The 22033-nt window shown below is 33.8% G+C and overlaps 2 protein-coding genes across 2 annotated transcripts in view; one reads left to right on the top strand and one right to left on the bottom strand.

The window, feature by feature from the left end:
- Positions 1-22033, bottom strand: part of Rbcn-3A (rabconnectin-3 alpha) — a 668488-nt gene that overhangs the window by 301690 nt on the left and 344765 nt on the right. The window contains exons 11-13 of the mRNA XM_075299033.1: positions 821-1039; positions 631-747; positions 245-478 (exon numbers count right to left, since the gene is read on the bottom strand). Coding sequence (XP_075155148.1) covers positions 245-478; positions 631-747; positions 821-1039 — 570 coding nt within the window. The remainder of the gene's footprint in view (positions 1-244; positions 479-630; positions 748-820; positions 1040-22033) is intronic.
- Positions 10171-11710, top strand: LOC142228570 (uncharacterized). The gene is made up of 2 exons (XM_075299034.1): positions 10171-10409; positions 10755-11710. Exons 1-2 carry the CDS (start codon positions 10192-10194, stop codon positions 11224-11226), a joined length of 690 nt encoding a protein of 229 aa, XP_075155149.1. The 5' UTR covers positions 10171-10191; the 3' UTR covers positions 11227-11710.

The following is a 22033-nucleotide window of genomic DNA, read 5'->3' as shown; positions in this document are numbered from 1 at the left end:
TATATATATATATATATATATATATATATATATATATATATATATATATATATATATATATATATATATATATATATATATATATATATATATATATATATATATATATATATATATATATATATATATATATATATATATATATATATATATATATATATATATATATATATATATATATATATATATATATATATATATATATATATATATATGGTGTTTCTAATAAACTATTAGTTATTACCGTTGTCAACGCCGTCAAATGCCTGAGAATGCATTTGGAATGTACTATCAATTTTCTTTCCAAAAATTACTTTTATAAACACTTCTTGAGCTTCATCCTGCCGTACAAGGAAATTCCACAATCTACGAACTGGTCCTGCGGCCGAACTGCTTACAAAGGGTGTATTATCTTTGCTTAAAAGGGATCTGTATCTGTGTATAGAAAGCCCAGGAACACCGCTGTTTGCACAACAACCTAAAATTGAGAATAAATAAAACCCATTCGTTTAAAAAAAATAATTATCCCTAAGAATAGTGCAATATTTTATTAAAATGTAAAAAAACTAAACAAAATTTTAAGTTTTCTCCGAGTATCAATAGATTAAAAAAACCAACATGTTCATGTACCTGGAATATAATCCTCCGATGGTGGACCTTTTGAGAGCAATAATTCCAATGCAATATCTTGCCATTTAGTGAGAGTTCGTAGTACTTCATGTGATAGTGGACTTAAGACAGGTAAATCTAAATTAAGAACGATTTAATATTGATAAAATTATATTATTGTTTTGTTTATTGTTATTATCTCGAGGCCTACCTTGAATTTCGATACCCGAAATGGTCACGAAATCTTGAATTTTTTTTATGAATACTTTCATAAGCGCTACTCTTACAATACACCATGAATATGACATGGGGTCTAAATGTTCCTTGTTGCATTTATCTTTATCTTTGGTAGCTGAAACGCCAATTACTTCATCCTCTTCATCTTCGTTTTCCGATTCATAAGGGTCGTCTGTATCATAATCATCAAAATCTATAATCGAATGTACAGAAATTAGGTTTAACATTACTAGTAAAATATTTAATTTGTTCGTCATTAATTCTACAACTTACAAATTATATTACTTTGATATAAAATATGAGCAACATCGGCAGGTTGCGCGATTAAGCTATGCATAATATTCATAACACACAAAAAAAAATCTGATTCAATCACGAAATTAATTGATCCAATTAATTTTTTAATTGAAAGGTCTTCAATCACAGAAATGATAGTCTCAATTAAAAATTTAATTGACAGTCAATTAAAAAATTAACTGATCCAATTAAAAAATTAATAGATACTATTAATATGTGTTACTGATTTTTGTTTCAATTAAAAATTTGTTGAATCAATAAAATTTTTAATTGAATATTTTGTAAAACTCAATTAAGATTTTTTTCTGTGAATGACATATGCTGTAGTTGTTAATGAAAAAAAAAAAACAGGTTGGCTGATAAGTCCCCGGTCTGACACATAGATGGCGTCGCTAGTATTAAATGCATATTATTTTTATATAGTACCAACCTTCAAATGATTCGTGTCAAAATTCTTGTCTGTAAGTCAATTAGTTTGTGAGATAGAGCGTCTTTTGTGAAGCAACTTTTGTTATTGTAAAAAAAATGGAGAAAACGGAATTTCGTGTTTTGATAATATATATAAATATATATATATATATATATATATATATATATATATATATATATATATATATATATATATATATATATATATATATATATATATATATATATATATATATATATATATATATATATATATATATATATATATATATATATATATATATATATATATATATATATATATATATTCACATTTGCATTATGTTGAATATGTACTTATGCTATAGATCAATAGTGAATTCAATGAATTTTGCATTAACATTGCTCGAATTTTTGACCAAATTGTTACTTAACATTTTCTCTTTAAAATACACTTTTTATGCTCAATGTGCAATTTGTTGTTACATTTTGTGAAAAATTCAGTCATTTTCTAAAAAAACTAAAAATATTTAAATTTTCAATGGTCGATATCTCGAAAACTAAGCTTTTTTAGCAAATTGTTACTTAAAATTTTCTCTTTGAAATACACTTTTAATACCAAATACGCACTTTTTGGTTACATTTTGGGAAAAATTCATCCATTTTCCAGAAATGGCAAAAATATTTAAATTTTCAATGATCGATGTCTCGAAAACTAAGCAGTTTTTAATACAAAATGTATTGTATAATATTTATATGAATAACGGCCATTTTCATGTAGCTCCGTTAGGCTTTAACTGTCAGTTAACAGAAAATAAACTGCAAATATCTTCCCTGCGGTTAACTTTAACTGAAAAATTTTCAACAGTTAAGATCCTAACTGACGTATGGAATAAATAGGCAAAATGACAGATATCTCCACAGTACAGCTTAAAAGTTCGTTAGCTAACGTAGCGCTAACGGAGCTTCATGAAAATGGGGGTTAGTACTTGAAGGTGAGCCGTTTCAAATTGAATTCATGTATAAAATTACGTTTACAATCAAACTTTAAAAATGTCACATTTGAATAGCTACAAAATGGATAAGTTGGCAGCACTGGCACTCACGCGTTGTATGATGTTATCAGTGATGGTATTTATACAATGTGTGGTACAACCTCAAAGGGTACTTTTATGCGTATACAATCAACACGACTGATTCGATATTTTTATTTTATTGTTGTAACACAGAAATTTTATACTCTATATTTAAAAAAATCTGTTGCTTTTCTTGCGTAGGACAATATGCAACAGTTTCAACATTTTTGTAGTGAATTATGGGCGAACAATATTAAAATTTGAAGGGTTACATTATGTAACAAATGCAGCCATCTTCTTAAAAATACGATACACTTTTTTACTAAGCATTTTTGACAAAATTTTTACTTAACATTTCCTCTTTAAAATACACTTTTTATCCCCCATATGTATTTTTTGTAAAATTTTGTGCAAAATGCCGCCATTTTTTTTAAGAGCTAAACAAATATCTAGATTTTCAATGATCGATATCTCGAAAACTAAAAATTTTTGACCAAATTTTTACTTAACATTTTCGCTTTAGAATATACTTTTTATACCCATTATGCACTTTTTAGTTACATTTTGTGAAAAATCCAGCCATTTTCAAAAACGCTAAAAAAAAGCATTTTTACACAATTGTTACTTAACTTTCTCTCTTTAAAATACACTTTTGATACCCAATATGCATTTTTTCTTACATTTTGTAAAACATTCATCCATTTTCAAAAAAAGAGCAAAAAATATTTTAACTCTCAATGACGTATATCTCGAAAACTAAGCACTTTTGACAAAAATGTTACTTAACATTTTCTCTTTAGAATATACTTGTTATGTCCAGTATGCACTTTTTTGTTACATTTTGTGAAAATGCAGTCATTTTCAAAAAAAAAAATCAAAAAATATTTAAATTTTCAATGGTCGATATCTCGAAAACTAAGCATTTTGGGACTAAATTGTTACTTAACATTTCCTCTTTAAAATACACTTTTTATCCCCAATATGTATTTTTTGTAGCATTTTGTCTAAAATGCAGCCATTTTCTAAAAAAACGCTAAAAATACTTAAATTTTCAATGATCGAAATCGCGAAAAGAAAGATTTTCTAACAAAATAGTTACTTAACATTTTCTCTTTAAAATACACTTTTTATCCTCAATATGCACTTGTTTGTTACATTTTGTGAAAAATGCAGCAATTGTCTAAAATTTAAATGATTGATATCTCGAAAACTAAGCATTTTTGACAAAATTGTTACTTAACATTTTTACCCAATATGAACTTTTTTGTTACATTTTTTAATACAGAATTTATTGTATAATGAATATATGAATAAGTACTTGAAGATGAGCCGTTTAAAGTTGAATTCATGTTTAAAATTATATTTGCAATCAAACTTAAAAAGTGTTGAAAAACGCTCATCTTATTTTTACTGGAAACTAAGACCAGAAATAACTACAAGCTGGCAGCACTGACACTCACACGTCTTAGTGTGTAAATATAACCATAGCGATAGGCGGTAGGCGAAACATTTTTGCCGCAACGGCAAATACAATAAGCTTGACGGCGAATAATTCCCTTTTTCACGTTTCCTAGCGTTTTTGTTGTCAATACAGCATGCTTTGACAATATTAAACAATGCAGTTGAATAAAAACATACAATGGCTTGTTATTTGTTGAGTTATTTCAAGAAAAAATAATCTAAACGTGTCCAGGCAACAGCAATTCCTAGTGGTGAGTTAAAAAAATTGATAAGCGATGGCAACACTATACCAGTTTTCGCCAAGGAGTAGAATAAGCTTTAATTTAGCGACACGCCGCTAGCCGCCACGGTATTCCGTCGCGGATTTTGGGCTTCCCATAAGAAATACACGTAAATAAGTGTTCGCCTACCGCCTATCGCTATGGTTATATTTACACACTTATGATGTTATCAGTGATGGGAATTATCAACTGTGTGGAATAAAAGACAAAGAGTACATTTGTGCGTATACAATCATCACTACGGATTCGATATTTTTTATATTATTGTTGCTATAAAGAATTTTGATACTCTATATTTAAACAAGTAAGGAAAGTCTAAAGTCGGGCGGGGCCGACTATATTATACCCTGCACCACTTTGTAGATCTAAATTTTCGACACCATATCACATCCGTCAAATGTGTTGGGGGCTATATATAAAGGTTTATCCTAAATACATACACTTAAATATCACTCGAATTGGACAGAATTTGATAGACTTTTACAAAATCTATAGACTCAAAATTTAAGTTGGCTAATGCACTAGGGTGGAACACAATTTTAGTAAAAAAATATGGGAAACATTTAAATCTGAAGCAATTTTAAGGAAACTTCGCAAAAGTTTATTTATGATTTATCGCTCGATATATATGTATTAGAAGTTTAGGAAAATTAGTCATTATTACAACTTTTCGACTAAGCAGTGGCGATTTAACAAGGAAAATGTTGGTATTTTGACCATTTTTGTCGAAATCAGAAAAACATATATATGGGAGCTGTATCTAAATCTGAACCGATTTCAACCAAATTTAGCACGCATAGCTACAATGATAATTCTACTCCCTGTGCAAAAATCGGAGTTAAAAATTGGCCTCTGTGGTCATATGAGTGTAAATCGGGCGAAAGCTATATATGGGAGCTATATCTAAGTCTGAACCGATTTGGCTGATATTTTGCAAGGTTTTGCGAGACTCATAAAATATTCGGATGTACGGAATTTGAGGAAGATCGGTTGATATACACACCAATTATGACCAAATCGGTGAAAAATATATATGGCAGCTATATCTAAATCTGAACCAATAGGGGTCGTTCTTGAGCCGAAACAGGACCCTATACCAAATTTTAGGACAATCGGACTAAAACTGCGAGCTGTACTTTGCACACAAAAATACACCAACAGACAGACAGACGGACATCGCTAGATCGACTCAGAATTTAATTTTAAGACGATCGGTATACTAAACGATGTGTCTCAGGCTTTTCCTTCTTGGCGTTACATACAAATGCACAAACTTATTATACCCTGTACCACAGTAGTGGTGAAGGGTATAAAAATGCTGATGCTTTTCTTGCATTTGACAATATGTAAAAGTTTCACCATTTTCATAGTGAATTATGGGCGTACATTATTTAAATTTTGACGGGTTACATTTTGGGGGAAAATGCAGTCATTTACTACAAATAGTTAAAAATATTTAAATTTTCTATGATAGATATCTCGAAAACTAAGCTTTTGTAACAAAATAGTTACTTAACATTTTCGCTTTAAAATACACTCTTCAGCCGTCGAACGGAACGGACGTGTTTTTCAATAGCGGATAAACTCATCGTAATAGGCACCTACTAAGAATTTCAAGTGTGGTGGGATATTAAGCCACCATGCAGCGAAATTCCAAGTCATCCACTTGGTTGCTAACTTCAGGGCCCAGTGGACGGGTATCGACTGGAGTTATAAATCTGGGCAATGACCAAGAGTTAGGCCCAATTAGTCGACCTGTAGACGGATCGACAGGTGGCGACACTATGACAAGTCGAACTTTTTCTAAGGTAACGACATCAAAAGGATGTAATCCCTCACGAAAGAGATTCAAGGAACGCAGAAATGCTTTGTTTATCCTAAAGAAGTTAGGATCAGTCGACCCAAGCACGCTGTCGGCTAAACAAAGCGATTCCTTAAAATGGACTCAAGGAATTCTTGAGACTGGAAAAAGGGAACGATCGCCGGATGAGCTGCCATCCTGCAAAAGGGATCAAAGATCGTTTGCCTCAGTTGCTAAAGACAGCCTTGTGATGGCTATCATTAATAAAGGAGCATTGGACGGTATGGTTCCAAAGCAAAAATGGGGGGAAATTGAGAATGCTCTGTCTGTCGTCTACTCACAGGTGCTGGAAAAGTTTCCCGGCCCAGATCCTCGACACCAAGAGGCTGGTTGGTATCAAGGACGATTTAAGCTAGTCGCATTTGAGGACCCGAGGTCTATAGAATGTTTTAAAGCTGCTCTGATACTAATTGGTGAAGTTTGGGAAGGAGCTGCTCTAGAGTTAGTCGAGAAGAAAGATATACCGGCTAGACCTAGAGCACATGCGTGGATACCTGCAAACCCTTCTGACCCTGAATCTATTCTAAATAGACTGAAACAATGCAATCCAGATCTTCCAACAGCTGATTGGAAGGTTGGCCGTTTGGATGAAGTGGATGGACCAAGACGGCATGCAGTGTTTATATTGAACACTCAGTCTTTGCCACATCTAGCAAAGTCCCAGGGCCGTGTATGTTATGGCTTTCATTATATCCAAATGAAGGTATTGTTTATGCCACTTCGGCATAAATATGAAAACAATTATTTTAAAACATTGAAAAAATGTACCGCCAGATTTTGGTTCACCCCCACGACAGAAAATTTCAAAAAATTATTTTCAAAATAGACCCACACGGTTACCCGGAAGATTTCGCTCTTTGTACGGTGACATTTGGTGTCAAATGCGCCCCTTTTTTGGCCATTAGGGTCCTTCATCAGTTAGCCCAGGACTCACATGATCAATGGCCCAAGGCATTCAACATCCTTAAGACCGAGACATATGTAGATGACATATTGTCAGGATCCCATTCCCTCGATTCAGCCGTAGACTCTTTGAAGCAGGTGATGGAAGCTCTTAACTCAGCAGGATTTCCATTACATAAAATAACTGCCAATCACCCAAAAATTCTCGATTCGATCCCAAAAAATTTTTTATTAGATCAAGACTTTCTCAAGTTTTCCCATCACAGTTATACAAAAACCCTAGGTATAACATGGAACGCTCTTAGGGATTGCTTCTCTTATACCGTTCAACCAATTCACTCAGAGTGCGTGACAAAACGAAAAGTATTATCAGCGGTAGCCAAACTTTTCGACCCCGCAGGGTGGCTATCGCCTGTTTTAATTATTGCCAAAAAGCTTCTACAAGAACTTTGGCGTGAAGGTACGAATTGGGATGAACCTTTAAGCCCAAAGTCATTTCGGATTTGGTTAGATTTTGTTAAAAAATTGCCCCACATAGAACAAATCGAAATTCCACGTTGGATAATGTACTCACCCTCATCAATATCTCACATTCACGGATTTTGTGATGCTTCAATGGAAGCCTACTGTGCAAATATATATGTAGTAACACAAGATCTCAATGGTAATTATTATTCTCATTTACTCATATCAAAAACAAAAGTAGCACCCATTAAACAATTGACGATTCCCCGCCTAGAGCTTTGTGCTGCTCTCTTGCTCTCAAAACTAATAAAGTACGTTGTGCAAAATGTCAACATAACGTTTAAAGAAATATCGGTTTGGACGGACTCTTTAATAGTGCTTTGTTGGTTACAAAAACCGCCTTCATCGTGGAAAACATATGTGGCTAATAAGGTTGCACAAATAAATGAAAACTTAAGTGATATTAAATGGCGTCATGTAAAATCAGGCCAAAATCCAGCGGATCTCGGCACCCGTTGGTCAAACCCTATTGAATTAAAAAAATTCTTCCCTCTGGTGGGAAGGTCCTTCATGGATATCTGAACCCCAAGAAAATTGGCCACAGGCCATGTCTCTTATAATTGACCCCCCCGAGAAAAAATTGGCAATTAATTTTACTTTGATGGAAGAAGAAGATATTTTGGAAAGGTTTTCCAAATGGGACCACGCAATACGTGTTTTGTCGTACGTATATCGGTTTATAAATAACACAAAGAAAGCTCCAAAAGAATTGCAATGTAGCACCTGAACGATTTCCCATGACGAATTCAAATTAACAAAACGAAAACTTGTGATTTTGGCCCAAAAAAGATTCTATCCCATAGAATACAGTTGTCTCATTAAAAATCAGCCTATCAACAAAAAAAGTTCGTTACTCCCACTCAATGTATTTATAGATAGCAAAGGTCTCATTCGCGTAGACGGTAGAATCGTCAAGGCAAACATTTCATACTCCGAGAAGTATCCAAAACTTCTGCCAGTAAAATCCCGGTATTGCGAATTATAAAGGGTGATTCTTTTGAGGTTAGGATTTTCATGCATTAGTATTTGACAGATCACGTGGGATTTCAGACATGGTGTCAAAGAGAAAGATGCTCAGTATGCTTTGACATTTCATCATGAATAGACTTACTAACGAGCAACGCTTGCAAATCATTGAATTTTATTACCAAAATCAGTGTTCGGTTCGAAATGTGTTTCCGCTTTTTTATCGACAAATTTTGTTCAGCGATGAGGCTCATTTCTGGTTGAATGGCTACGTAAATAAGCAAAATTGCCGCATTTGGAGTGAAGAGCAACCAGAAGCCGTTCAAGAACTGCCCATGCATCCCGAAAAATGCACTGTTTGGTGTGGTTTGTACGCTGGTGGAATCATTGGACCGTATTTTTTCAAAGATGCTGTTGGACGCAACGTTACGGTGAATGGCGATCGCTATCGTTCGATGCTAACAAACTTTTTGTTGCCAAAAATGGAAGAACTGAACTTGGTTGACATGTGGTTTCAACAAGATGGCGCTACATGCCACACAGCTCGCGATTCTATGGCCATTTTGAGGGAAAACTTCGGAGAACAATTCATCTCAAGAAATGGACCGGTAAGTTGGCCACCAAGATCATGCGATTTGACGCCTTTAGACTATTTTTTGTGGGGCTACGTCAAGTCTAAAGTCTACAGAAATAAGCCAGCAACTATTCCAGCTTTGGAAGACAACATTTCCGAAGAAATTCGGGCTATTCCGGCCGAAATGCTCGAAAAAGTTGCCCAAAATTGGACTTTCCGAATGGACCACCTAAGACGCAGCCGCGGTCAACATTTAAATGAAATTATCTTCAAAAAGTAAATGTCATGGACCAATCTAACGTTTCAAATAAAGAACCGATGAGATTTTGCAAATTTTATGCGTTTTTTTTTAAAAAAAAGTTATCAAGCTCTTAACAAATCACCCTTTATATACGATTTATGCATGGATTTTTGCTTCATGCTGAAAACAGCCTAATGTTGCGCTCAATTCGTGGAGAATACTATATTTCCCGAGTAAAATCTGCCATTCGAAAATGCATTCGTCAATGTAAAGATTGTGTTATATATAAACGACGTTCACAAACACAATTAATGGCACCATTGCCCTCGGATCGAGCCAATTTTTCTCTCCCATTTACAGTCACAGGCATTGACTTCACAGGGCCATTTCAAATAAAAGCATCCCTTATTCGCCAAGCCATATACCACAAATCTTACGTTTGTATATTTGTATGTTTTAGCACTAAGGCAGTTCATCTGGAGTTGTGTTCAGAATTGTCGTCAGATGCCTTTCTCGCCACCTTTATTAGATTTGTCAGTCGTCGCGGATTACCAAAATGAGTCATGTCAGACAATGGCACTAATTTTGTGGGTGCCGAAAGATCTCTAAATTTCGAGTTGAAAGAATTCTTGAAAACCGCCTCCCAAGAAGTCGCTAAAAAATACATAGCTCAAGGATTTGAATGGCGTTTCATACAACCGCACGCTCCACATATGGGTGGTATTTGGGAATCCGCCTTCAAATCATTTAAAATGCACTTTAAAAAAACTACAAAAAATCATAAATTCACATATGAAGAATTTACGACGTTGCTGGCCCGAATAGAAGCAGTCTTAAATTCAAGGCCACTATCACCCATTTCTGAGGACCCACAGGAATTAGTTGCATTAACCCCTGGTCATTTTTTGAGGGGTGCCCCACTTGTTGCTGCTCCTGAATATGTTCCAGATACGCTATCATACATAAAAAGGTGGGAACGGTTAAAGATAATTCATCATGAATTTAGTCGACGATGGAAAGAAGAATATTTGCGTGAACAGCACAAAAGAAATAAGTGGAGAGAGCCACAGGCCGAAATTCAACCAGGGAATATGGTGGTGGTTAACGATGATCAACTCCTCAAGAATGGAAACTTGGCAGAATATTAAAAGTTTATCACGGCTCAGATGATCATGTTCGAGTAGCAGACATTAGAACGCAATCGGGTGTACTCACACGACCCATAGTTAAATTATGCCTCTTACCATAAATCTCTCTCTTTCCTATATTTCTATTTTTTTATTTGTCACTTATATTCTTATTTTCTTTTTCATAGACCCCAATATAGTCACTACGGCCAATGCCTTGTATGTAACCGTTTCCATAGCCTACAATCTTGTCCACGGTTTCTGCAGATGAGTATAGAAGAAAAACTTGAGGTGGTTCGACAGAAAAGGTACTGCTCAAACTGCTTGGCACAGTCTCATCAAAAACAAGTATGTCCACCAACGGGAGTATGTAGGAGGTGTGGTGGCCATCATCATAGTTTGTTGCATCGAACACAACGAAAAGACAACCATAAGAGCATCCATCGTTCAAAACAGCCACTACACACTCGGGCCGTCTCCAAGCAATGGGACTTGCGAAGATCATCTACATCATCACGGAATAGAGACTTGTACCGAAGGGATGAACAAAAATCGAGGAATTATCCAACCAATCGATTCCGAGAAATTCAAACAAGGAACTTAATTTATGGAGCTAAAAAGGCCTTGGAAAAACTAGCTAGTGTGTTACACAGTAATTGAATTTCCTACATACTCGCGGGGGCAGTATGTTTATGCCACTTCGGCATAAATATGAAAACAATTATTTTAAAATATTTTCTATATCTTTTATTGACCATATAATTGTAATCCACCCTAATGTTGATGATCACTTGCTACATTTATTACCCAAATTGAAAACTCTTATACTGACCAAGTATACATACTCTACGTAAACATACATACATTTAAGCTGAACTCATAAACGCAACATGAAACAGACATACTGCAGTCTCACTAAACATTCAACTATACATTCTACGCAATACTTGGTAAACACACAACTATGCATAACTAATAACTAAACAAACATTTATATATATATTTATTGTTACAATTTTTTTGTTATTCAACCTGGAAAGAAACCGATAGAGAAGAATTGAATTTTGGTTTCTCAAAGCATAAATTTGAAATGTTCTGGTCTCTTTGAATTTGACCAGCGATCAACGAAGAAGCAAATAATCACTTCACATAGTTAAGGAAAATTAATCTCAAATAAATTGAAATCAAAAGTCACAATTAAAATCCTCTAAAGTCTCTATTATTTTTCTACTAAAATTACTCAAATCGGCCGTAAGTAAAAGCGCGTGAAAGGCGTAAAATTGAAATACTTCGAAATAAAAGGTGTATAAATCGCCGTTCATAAATATTAAAAATCCAAAGGAATTGGACCTAATCACCAAAGGATTTCCTAGGGATTTTTCCAGGTATATAAAAACGATCAGCTAAAGGATTCAGAAATGGACAAGCCTCTGTCTGAATCAGAAGTAAGCGGATCCTCTTGCGAAGCCGAGGGAGATACCAAAGTTGAAGACATGGATAGACACCGTATGCGAGAGGAGGTTTCTATTGCCTCAGAACTCAGCAAAGTTGAACCAATGGTTATTGCGAGAGTCACCGAGATCTCTGAAGAGAACATTCTTGATGACTCGACTGAAGCGGCTGATGTGACGGTTGTTGAAAATCTCGATGGTCCTACGGATCCTCCAGATAAATCTTCATCATTGTAAGGCTGCATGTGCTGCCTTAAAAGTTCTCCTGATGAAAGGGGACATAGATATAGTTCTTATTCAAGAACCATATGTTTATAGAAACAAAATATGTGAATTAAGTACTCCGGGGTTCAAACTATTGCAGTATACTGGTAATGATGTAAATCGAGCCTGTATAATTGCTAAAAACGAGCTCAACTTGTTTCTGCTTCCTTCAATTTGCAATACAGACACTGTCGTTGCCAGTTTAGAAATAGCCAAATGCAAATATTGGGTATCTTCGGTATACATGGGACATGACAGGGAGATGCCTCCATATGCAGTTAAGACCTTAGTGGAGGATTCACTGAAAACAAAGACGAAACTCATTATGGGATGCGATGCGAATGCACATCATAGTATATGGGGAAGTAGTGATACTAATGCAAGGGGAGAGTAGCTAATAGAGTTTATTTTGCGTACTAATCTGGTAGTTTGCAACAAGGGAGATGCCCCAACCTTTGTCACTAAAAACAGGCAAGAGGTTTTGGACATCACCTTGGCTTCGCAAGAACTGAATGAAATGATATCTGAGTGGCAGGTTTTAAGTGAACACAGCTTCTCAGATCATCGCTACATCAGTTTCAAATTTGATGTTCCTATCACCAAGACCATATTTCCGCCAAATGTTAGGAAAGCTGACTGGAATAGGTATAGGGAATCGTTCAATATGATGATACCGGAAATAACAGAGACAGATATGAGAAATGTGCAAGATATCGAACACGCAGTGGAGCGGATTACTAAGGCTTTCAACATCTCACTGAAAGCTGCATGCCCTAGAGGAAAGCCAATGGGGAAACATCGACCACCATGGTGGTCTACGGAATTAAGTAATATGAGGAAATCCTGCAGGAAGCTCTTTAACAAGGCAAAGTCCACCACAGCCCCTGAGGACTGGGACGCTTACAAGAAGAATCTGAGAGGATACAAACGAGAACTGAGAAAGGCTCAGCATAACTCTTGGAATGATTACTGCAGCAGTATTGAGAATACGTCCGAGGCTTCCAGACTACGGAAGGTTCTAGCATCCACCAACTCCGCTCCAGGTTTCATTAAAACATCGGAGGGCAATTGGACAATGTCCAGTGAGGAGACGCTGGAGGTACTATTGGATCTAGGATAAGATGGGCGTTAAATAGCTTTGGACCATTCAAATCCCCCAGACCTGATGGAATTACTCCGGCGGAGTTACAAGCTGTAACTGACAAAATTATCCCCTGGTTGTCGGTGATATATAAAGGATGTATCAACTTATCATATATCCCAGGAAAGTGGAGGGAAACAAAAGTCGTCTTCATACCTAAAGCGGGAAAAGCCTCTCACTCGAGGGCGAAGGATTTCCGACCAATCAGCTTATCCTCATTCCTACTTAAGACTCTGGAGAGGATGATAGATATTTATCTTAGAACTAGCATCGATTCAAGTTTGTTCTCGAAACGACAGCATGCATACTCGAAGGGCAGGTCTACTGAGACCGCACTACATGAACTAGTCAGCTTTATTGAAAGCTCACTATCTGTCAAAGAATACACAATCGTGGCGTTTCTAGACATCGAAGGGGCGTTCAATAATGTCCATCCGAGCTCGATATTAAATGGACTGACAACTCTGAATGTTGATCCATGTATACTCAGGCTGTTAGACGAACTGCTAATGAAGAGACGTATTTCAGCCACACTAGGACAAGCAAACATACAAAAGTATGTGAACAGAGGCACTCCCCAAGGAGGAGTTCTATCACCTCTTCTTTGGAATGTTGCTATAAATAGCCTTCTGGTTACTCTAGAAAAAGAAAGGATAAAAGTGGTGGCATACGCAGATGATGTAGCTCTGGCAGTCAGGGAAAAATTCCCATCCACAATCAGAGATATTATTCAGAGGGCCCTCCGGATGACTGAAAAATGGGCGAAAGACAATGGTCTTGGGGTAAATCCCGCAAAGACAGAATTAGTCATGTACTGCAAAGATCGCAAAACTCCCACGGTTAGGCCTATTTCCTTAGGGGGTATTGAAATTCCCTTTGGTGATTGTGCAAAATACCTCGGCGTTATTTTGGACAGGAAGCTGAACTTTAAGCTTAATATTGAAGAAAGGGCGAGGAAGGCAACTGTAGCTTTGTACTCGTGCAAAAAGGCAATAGGAAAAAAGTGGGGACTAAAACCAAAAATTGTGCATTGGCTATACACGGCAGTGGTTAGACCTATAATGCTATATGGTGTTGTAGTCTGGTGGCCGGCACTTCAGAAACCGACTGGTTTAGATAAAGTTCAGCGTATGGCGTGTTTGTGTATTTCAGGCGCATTCAGCAAGACAGGAACAAATTCCCTTAATGTCATGCTGCATCTATTGCCTTTAGACATTTTGGCCAAACAGTCAGCTGCAACAACCGCTGTGCGGTTGCGCGAACTATCGCTGTGGTCGGAAAAAGGTTACGGTCACAGTTCTGTCCTCAAAATAATGTCAGATGTGCCTAACGTAGTGGATTACACTTTGGCGAGTCCACTTTTCGACAAAAAGTTTGAGACTCTAATCCCCAACAGTGAGGCGTGGTGCACACAGACCCCGGGGAATAAAGAATATATAGATTTCTACACTGATGGCTCCAAATTGGATGGACAAGTGGGTTTCGGAGTATATTCTAATGATTTGGAACTTCAAATAGCAAAAAGATTACCTAATCACTGTAGTGTTTTTCAGGCTGAAATATTAGCAATAAGAGAGGTGGCTGAGAAGTAATGTTCCAAAAAATGTGGGCATTAATATATACTCAGACAGTCAACCTGCAATAAAATCCTTGGACTCTGTGTTCCTCAACTCGAAAACGGCCATCGACTGCCGCAAATCTCTCAATGAGATGGCTGAGCAGTACAATATTCACCTAATATGGGTGCCTGGCCATAGGAACATACCGTGGAACTGCGAAGCGGATGAGTTGGCAAGGCTAGGGACTACCTTACATATTCCAGGTGAACTGGAATTTGTTGGTATGCCCCTAGTTACCTGCAAGCTCATGTTGCGTGAGAAGGCTGTTATGATGGCAAATGTTCGATGGGAGAATTGCAAGGGTTGTAACGACACCAAGCAAATATGGCCCCATTTAAACTTAAACCGCACACTAGATATGCTAATGTTCTCGAGACGTCAGATATCACTCCTGATATCTGCTATAACGGGTCGCTGCCTGATAGGCGATTTTGCAAAAACTATTGGCGCGAAGTATAATGACTATTGTATGAGCTGTCATGATGCGAAGGAAAAAGAATCAATTAAACACCTCTTGTGTGAGTGTCCTGCATTTTGTGTAAAGCGCAAGCAACTTTTAGGAGCATATAGCTTCAGATTACTGGCGGATTTGGAAAACGTTAACTTAAGCAGTCTGCTAATGTTTTTGGAACAATCTGGTTGGTTCAACAGAAGAAAATAATCGAGAAGGTTCAACGGTTAAAACTAGAAGTGCCCATATGTAATAGGTACTTTTAGTTTATGTGGTATCACAATGGACTGAATAGTCTAAGTGAGCCTGAATCTTAATCGGGCTGCCACTTTAACCTAACCTAACCTAACCTATACTCAATATGCACTTCTTTGTTACATTTCGTGAAAAATGCAGCCGTTTTCTAAAAAACAGCTAAAAATAATTAAGTTTTCAGTGATCGATTTCTCGAAAACTAAGCATTTTCGACAAAATTGTAAATTAACATTTTCTCCTTAAAATACACTTTTTAAGCTCAATATGCAAATTTTTGTTACATTTTGTGAAAAATTCAGCAATTTTTGACAAAAGGAGATCTAAAAATATTTAAACTTTTAATGATGGATATCTCGAAAACTAAGCTTATTTGACAAAATTGTTACTTAAAATTTTGTCTTTAAAAGACATTTTTTGACTCAATATGAACTTTTTTTTACATTTTGTAAAAAATCAGGCATTTTCTAAAAAAAGCTAGAAATATTTAAACTTTCAATGATCGATATCTCGAAAACTAAGCATTTTTGACAAAACTGTTACATAACATGTTCTCTTTAAAATACACCTTCTATGCCCAATACGCACTTTTTGGTTACATTTTGTGATAAATGCAGACATTTTCTAAAGAAGCTTAAAATATTTAAACTTTCAATGATCGATATCTCGAAAACTAGGCATTTTTCACGAAGTTGTTGCTTAACATTTTCTCTTTAAAATATACTGTTTTACCCAATTTTTGGGAAAATGCAGCCATTTTCTGAAAAAAGCTAAAAATATTTAGACTTTCAATTATCAATATTTCAAAAACTAAGCATTTTTGACAAAATTGTTACTTATCATTTTCTCTTTAAAGTACACTTTTTATGCCAATTATACATTTTTTGTTAAATTTTGTGTAAAATGCAGAAATTTTTTGAAAAAAAAAAAAATTGAAAAGTATTTGAACTTTCAATGATGGATATCTCGAAAACTAAGCATTTTTCGTAAAATTGTTACTTAACATTTTCTCTTTAAAATACAATTTTTTCCACAATATGCATTTTTTGTTACATTTTTTAATACAAAATGTATTGTATAATGAATATATGAATAAGTACTTGAAGTTGTGCCGTTTCAAGTGGAATTCATGTTTAAAATGTTTACAATCAATCTTAAAATTGTTACCTTTGAAAAAAGCTGATCTTGTGTTTACTGGGAAGCTAAGACCTTGGAAGCTAAATAACTACAAAATTGGTAAAGTGGCAACATTGACACTCACTCGTCGTGTGATGTTATCAGTGATGGGAATTGTAAAATGTGTGCTAAAAAGTTAAAGGGTACTTTTGTGCGTATACAATCACAACTGATTTGATATTTTTATTTTATTGTTGCTATACAGAATTTTGATACTTTATATTTAAAAAATGCAAAAGTTTCATCATTTTTGTTTACACTTTTTATGCCCCATATGCACTTTTTTGTTACATTTTGTGATAAATGCTGTAATTTTCTAAAAAAAAAGCTAAAAATATTTACACTTTCAATGATCGACATCTCGCAAACTAAGCTTTTTAAATAAAATGGTTACTTAATGTTTATGCCAAAATCATAAACAGATATTTATATTTTTAAATGTATCTGCATTCGAATGTCGTTCAAACTAGTTCGCAATATTCTCAAAAGAGCATAGAAAAATTGCTACTTTTTTAGTACCAGAAATACGCATATAGTGCATTGTCATCACAAGTGACAGCATGCACTTAACGAAAATGACCATCATACCGACGAAGAGACTTCCGTCTTTGCTATTTTTAAGATTAGGTTATGTTCAACATAAACCTTAGCACTGGCAAGATCTTGACTTGGCGGCGTAAATAAATTGAAGATAATTTCTACAATCCTAATTCCTTGCTTTGGTATTTTCTTTTTATTCTCCGCATATTATTTGGTCTTGGGTCTCTTCTACACCCGTTTGGAGTTATTTTACTTTGGCTCATCCCTATTTCGATTTCTCCTCCATTTGTTCCACACTCCCGTTCCCGCGTTAACACTTAACATTTTCTCTTTAGAATACACTTTTTATACCCAATATGCACTTTGTTATTACATTTCGTGAAAAATGCAGCTATTTTCTAAAAAACCTAAAAATATTTAAACTTTCAATAATCGATATCTCAAAAACTACGCTTTTTCAATCAAATAGTTACTTAACATTTTCGCTTTAAAATAAACTTTTTATGCTCAATATGCGTTTTTTTTCGTTTTATAAAAAATGGAGCCATTTTCGAAAAAAGAGCGAAAACTATTTTAACTTTTAATGGTGGATATCTCGAAAACTAACCATTTTTGACAAAATTGTTACATAACATGTTCTTTCTAAAATACACTTTTTATGCTCAATATGATCTTTTTAGTTACTTTTGGTGAAAAATTCAGCCGTTTTGCAAAAAAGGTAAAAATATTTAAATTTTCAATGTACGATATCTCGAAAACTAAGAATTTTTGACAAACTTGTTACTTAACATTTTCTCTTTAGAATATACATTTTTACCCAATATGAACTTTTTTGTTACATTTTGTTAAATATGGAGCCATTTTCTTAAAACAGGCAACATATATTTAAATTTTCAATGATCGATATCTCGAAATCTAAGCATTTTTGGCAAAATTGTTACTTAACATTTTCTCTTTAAAATACACATTTTATCCCCAATATGCATTTTTTTTACATTTTGTGAAAAATGCAGTCATTTTCTAAAAAAAGCTAAAAATATTTAAATTTTCAATGAAAAACTAATCAATTGTGACAAAATTGTTACATAACATTTTCACTTTAAAATACACTTTTTATGCTCAATATGCACTTGTTTGTTACATTTTGTGGAAAATGCATCCATTTTCGAAAAAAAAGCTACAAATATTTCAACGTTTAATGATGGATATCTAGAAAACTAAGCATTTTTGACAAACTTGTTACTTAACATTTTCTTTTTAAAATATACTTTTTATGCTCAATATGTACTATTTTGTTACATTTTGTGAAAAAATGTAGTCATTTTCTTAAAAAAAGTTTAAAATATTTAAAACTTTCAATGATTAATATTTCGAAAGCTTAGATTTTTTAACAAAATAGTTTCATTACATTTTCTCTTTAAAATACACTGTTTATCCCAATATGCACTTTTTTGTTACATTTCATGAAAAATTCAGCCATTTTCCAAAAAAGGTAAACATATTTAAATTTTCAATAACTATACTATAACTACAAAATTGGTAAAGTGGCAACAATGACACTCACTCGTCGTGTGATGTCATCAGTGATGGGAATTATAAAATGTGATACAAAGTTAAAGGGTACTTTTGTGCGAACTGAATCGATTTTTTTATTATATTGTTGATACTCTATATTTAAAAAATGCTCTGATGTTTTTCTTGCGTTTGACAATATGCAAAAGTTTCGCCATTTTTGTAATGAATTATGGGCGGACAATAGTTAAATTTTGAATGGTTACATTTTGCGAAAAATGCAGCCATTTTTTTTTTAAATTGATAAAAAAATATTTAAATTTTGAAAGATTGATATCTCGAAAAATGCTTAGTTTTCACAAAATTGTTACATGACATTTTCGTTTTAAAATACACTTTTTATGCTCAATATGCACTTTTTTTGTTACATTTTGTGAAAAATACAGCCATTTTCTAAAAAAAGAACTAAACATATTTTAACTTTAATGATGGATATCTCGAAAACTAAGCATTTTTGATAAACTTGTTACTTAACATTTTCTTTTTAAAACATACTTTTTATGTCCAATATGCACTTTTTTGTCACATTTTGTGATAAGTGTAATCATTTTCTAAAAAAAGCTAACATTATTTAAACTTTCAATGATCGATATCTCGAATACTAAGCATTTTCGACAAAATTGTTACTTAACATTTTCTCTCTAAAATACACTTTGTATGCCTATTATGCACTTTTTTGTTACATTTCATGAAAAATGCAGTCATTTTCTTAAAAGCTTAAAATATTTAAAATTTAAAATTTCAATACACATTTTATACCCAATATGCACTTCTTTTGTTATGTTTTGTGAAAAATTCAGCAATTTTCCAAAAAGTGTAAACGATCGATATGTCGAAAACTAAGGCTTTTCGACAAAATTGTCTTAACATTTACTCTTTGAAATACACTATTTTTTTTAATTTTGTCAACAACAATGTTTTTTAATATTTGATTTTCAAGGATCTATAATTTGAAAATGAAAAGTTTTTAACAAAAGATTTTTCTTAACATTTTCTTTTTCAAATAAAGTATGTATTCTTATATGCATTTTTTTAATTTGGTTTTTGTGTTGCATATAGGTATGTATTTTTTTTTAAGTTTTATTCGACCATGTTCAACACATTTCTTCAAAATTTTAGCAAATTAAAAGTAATTCCCACATAATTTGGAAATGTATTGTATGTATTTGAATTTATATTGAAAATGATGTTTACCATCAAACTTAAAAAGGGTTGGATTTGAAAAACGCTCATCCTGTGTTTAAAGGGAAGCTAAGATCAGAAATAGCTGCAAAATAAATAGACTCTATATTAAAAAAATTATGATATTTCCCATACTATTTGCGTTTCTTGCTTATAACAATAAGCAAAAGTTTCACCAGTTTTGTTGTGAATTATGGGCGGACAATATTTAAATTTTAAAATGTAATGTTAGTTAGAAGGAGGGTTAAAATTTATGCAAATTGTTGTTGAAAAATATCCACAACAATATTAATTTTTAATGTGCCTCATATTTAAAATTGCTAGACAAATTATTGAGTAGCGATGCATTTCGATTTGAAGATTACAATTGACAAATTATTGCTAATGTATAGAATTTTGCTCTTGAGGGTAATTATGAAGATGTTATTTTTACTCATGTGAAGAAATTTAGAAGTTAAGCATTTTTCAAACGTTTGTATTTATTGGCATTGTACCAGTAGTCAGAAGTCGGTAGTCAGTAGTCAGAAGTCGGCGAGGTCGGTATATTTAGCGGCGGTAAAAATTGCCCCAAATTATGTGCAAGGTAGCAATCCTTAAACGCTTTATGTGTTGCGCATATATATATATATATATATATATATATATATATATATATATATATATATATATATATATATATATATATATATATATATATATATATATATATATATATATATATATATATATATATATATATATATATATATATATATATATATATATATATAAAGGGTGATTTGTTAAGAGCTTGATAACTTTTTTTTTAAAAAAAAATATATATATATATATATATATATATATATATATATATATATATATATATATAAAGGGTGATTTGTTAAGAGCTTGATAACTTTTTTTTTAAAAAAACGCATAAAATTTGCAAAATCTCATCGGTTCTTTATTTGAAACGTTAGATTGGTCCATGACATTTACTTTTTGAAGATAATTTCATTTAAATGTTGACCGCGGCTGCGTCTTAGGTGGTCCATTCGGAAAGTCCAATTTTGGGCAACTTTTTCGAGCATTTCGGCCGGTATAGCCCGAATTTCTTCGGAAATGTTGTCTTCCAAAGCTGGAATAGTTGCTGGCTTATTTCTGTAGACTTTAGACTTGACGTAGCCCCACAAAAAATAGTCTAAAGGCGTCAAATCGCATGATCTTGGTGGCCAACTTACCGGTCCATTTCTTGAGATGAATTGTTCTCCGAAGTTTTCCCTCAAAATGGCCATAGAATCGCGAGCTGTGTGGCATGTAGCGCCATCTTGTTGAAACCACATGTCAACCAAGTTCAGTTCTTCCATTTTTGGCAACAAAAAGTTTGTTAGCATCGAACGATAGCGATCGCCATTCACCGTAACGTTGCGTTCAACAGCATCTTTGAAAAAATACGGTCCAATGATTCCACCAGCGTACAAACCACACCAAACAGTGCATTTTTGGGATGCATGGGCAGTTCTTGAACGGCTTCTGGTTGCTCTTCACTCCAAATGCGGCAATTTTGCTTATTTACGTAGCCATTCAACCAGAAATGAGCCTCATCGCTGAACAAAATTTGTCGATTAAAAAGCGGATTTTCTGCCAACTTTTCTAGGGCCCATTCACTGAAAATTCGACGTTGTGGCTCGTTAGTAAGTCTATTCATGATGAAATGTCAAAGCATACTGAGCATCTTTCTCTTTGACACCATGTCTGAAATCCCACGTGATCTGTCAAATACTAATGCATGAAAATCCTAACCTCAAAAGAATCACCCTTTATATATATATATATATAT

The sequence above is a fragment of the Haematobia irritans genome, chromosome 3 (genome assembly GCF_050003625.1).
Source record: "Haematobia irritans isolate KBUSLIRL chromosome 3, ASM5000362v1, whole genome shotgun sequence".
Taxonomy (NCBI): Eukaryota; Metazoa; Arthropoda; class Insecta; order Diptera; family Muscidae; genus Haematobia; species Haematobia irritans.
This window is presented reverse-complemented; position numbering and strand designations above follow the sequence as displayed.

What these genes read in the sequence shown, in the direction of transcription:
- LOC142228570 (XM_075299034.1), top strand. Translation starts at nt 10,192, where the DNA reads ATGCACTTTAAAAAAACTACAAAAAATCATAAATTCACATATGAAGAA. An exon ending in ACGCTATCATACATAAAAAG is followed by an intron (nt 10,410 to 10,754) that starts GTGGGAACGGTT and finishes TCTTTTTCATAG; the next exon opens with ACCCCAATATAGTCACTACG.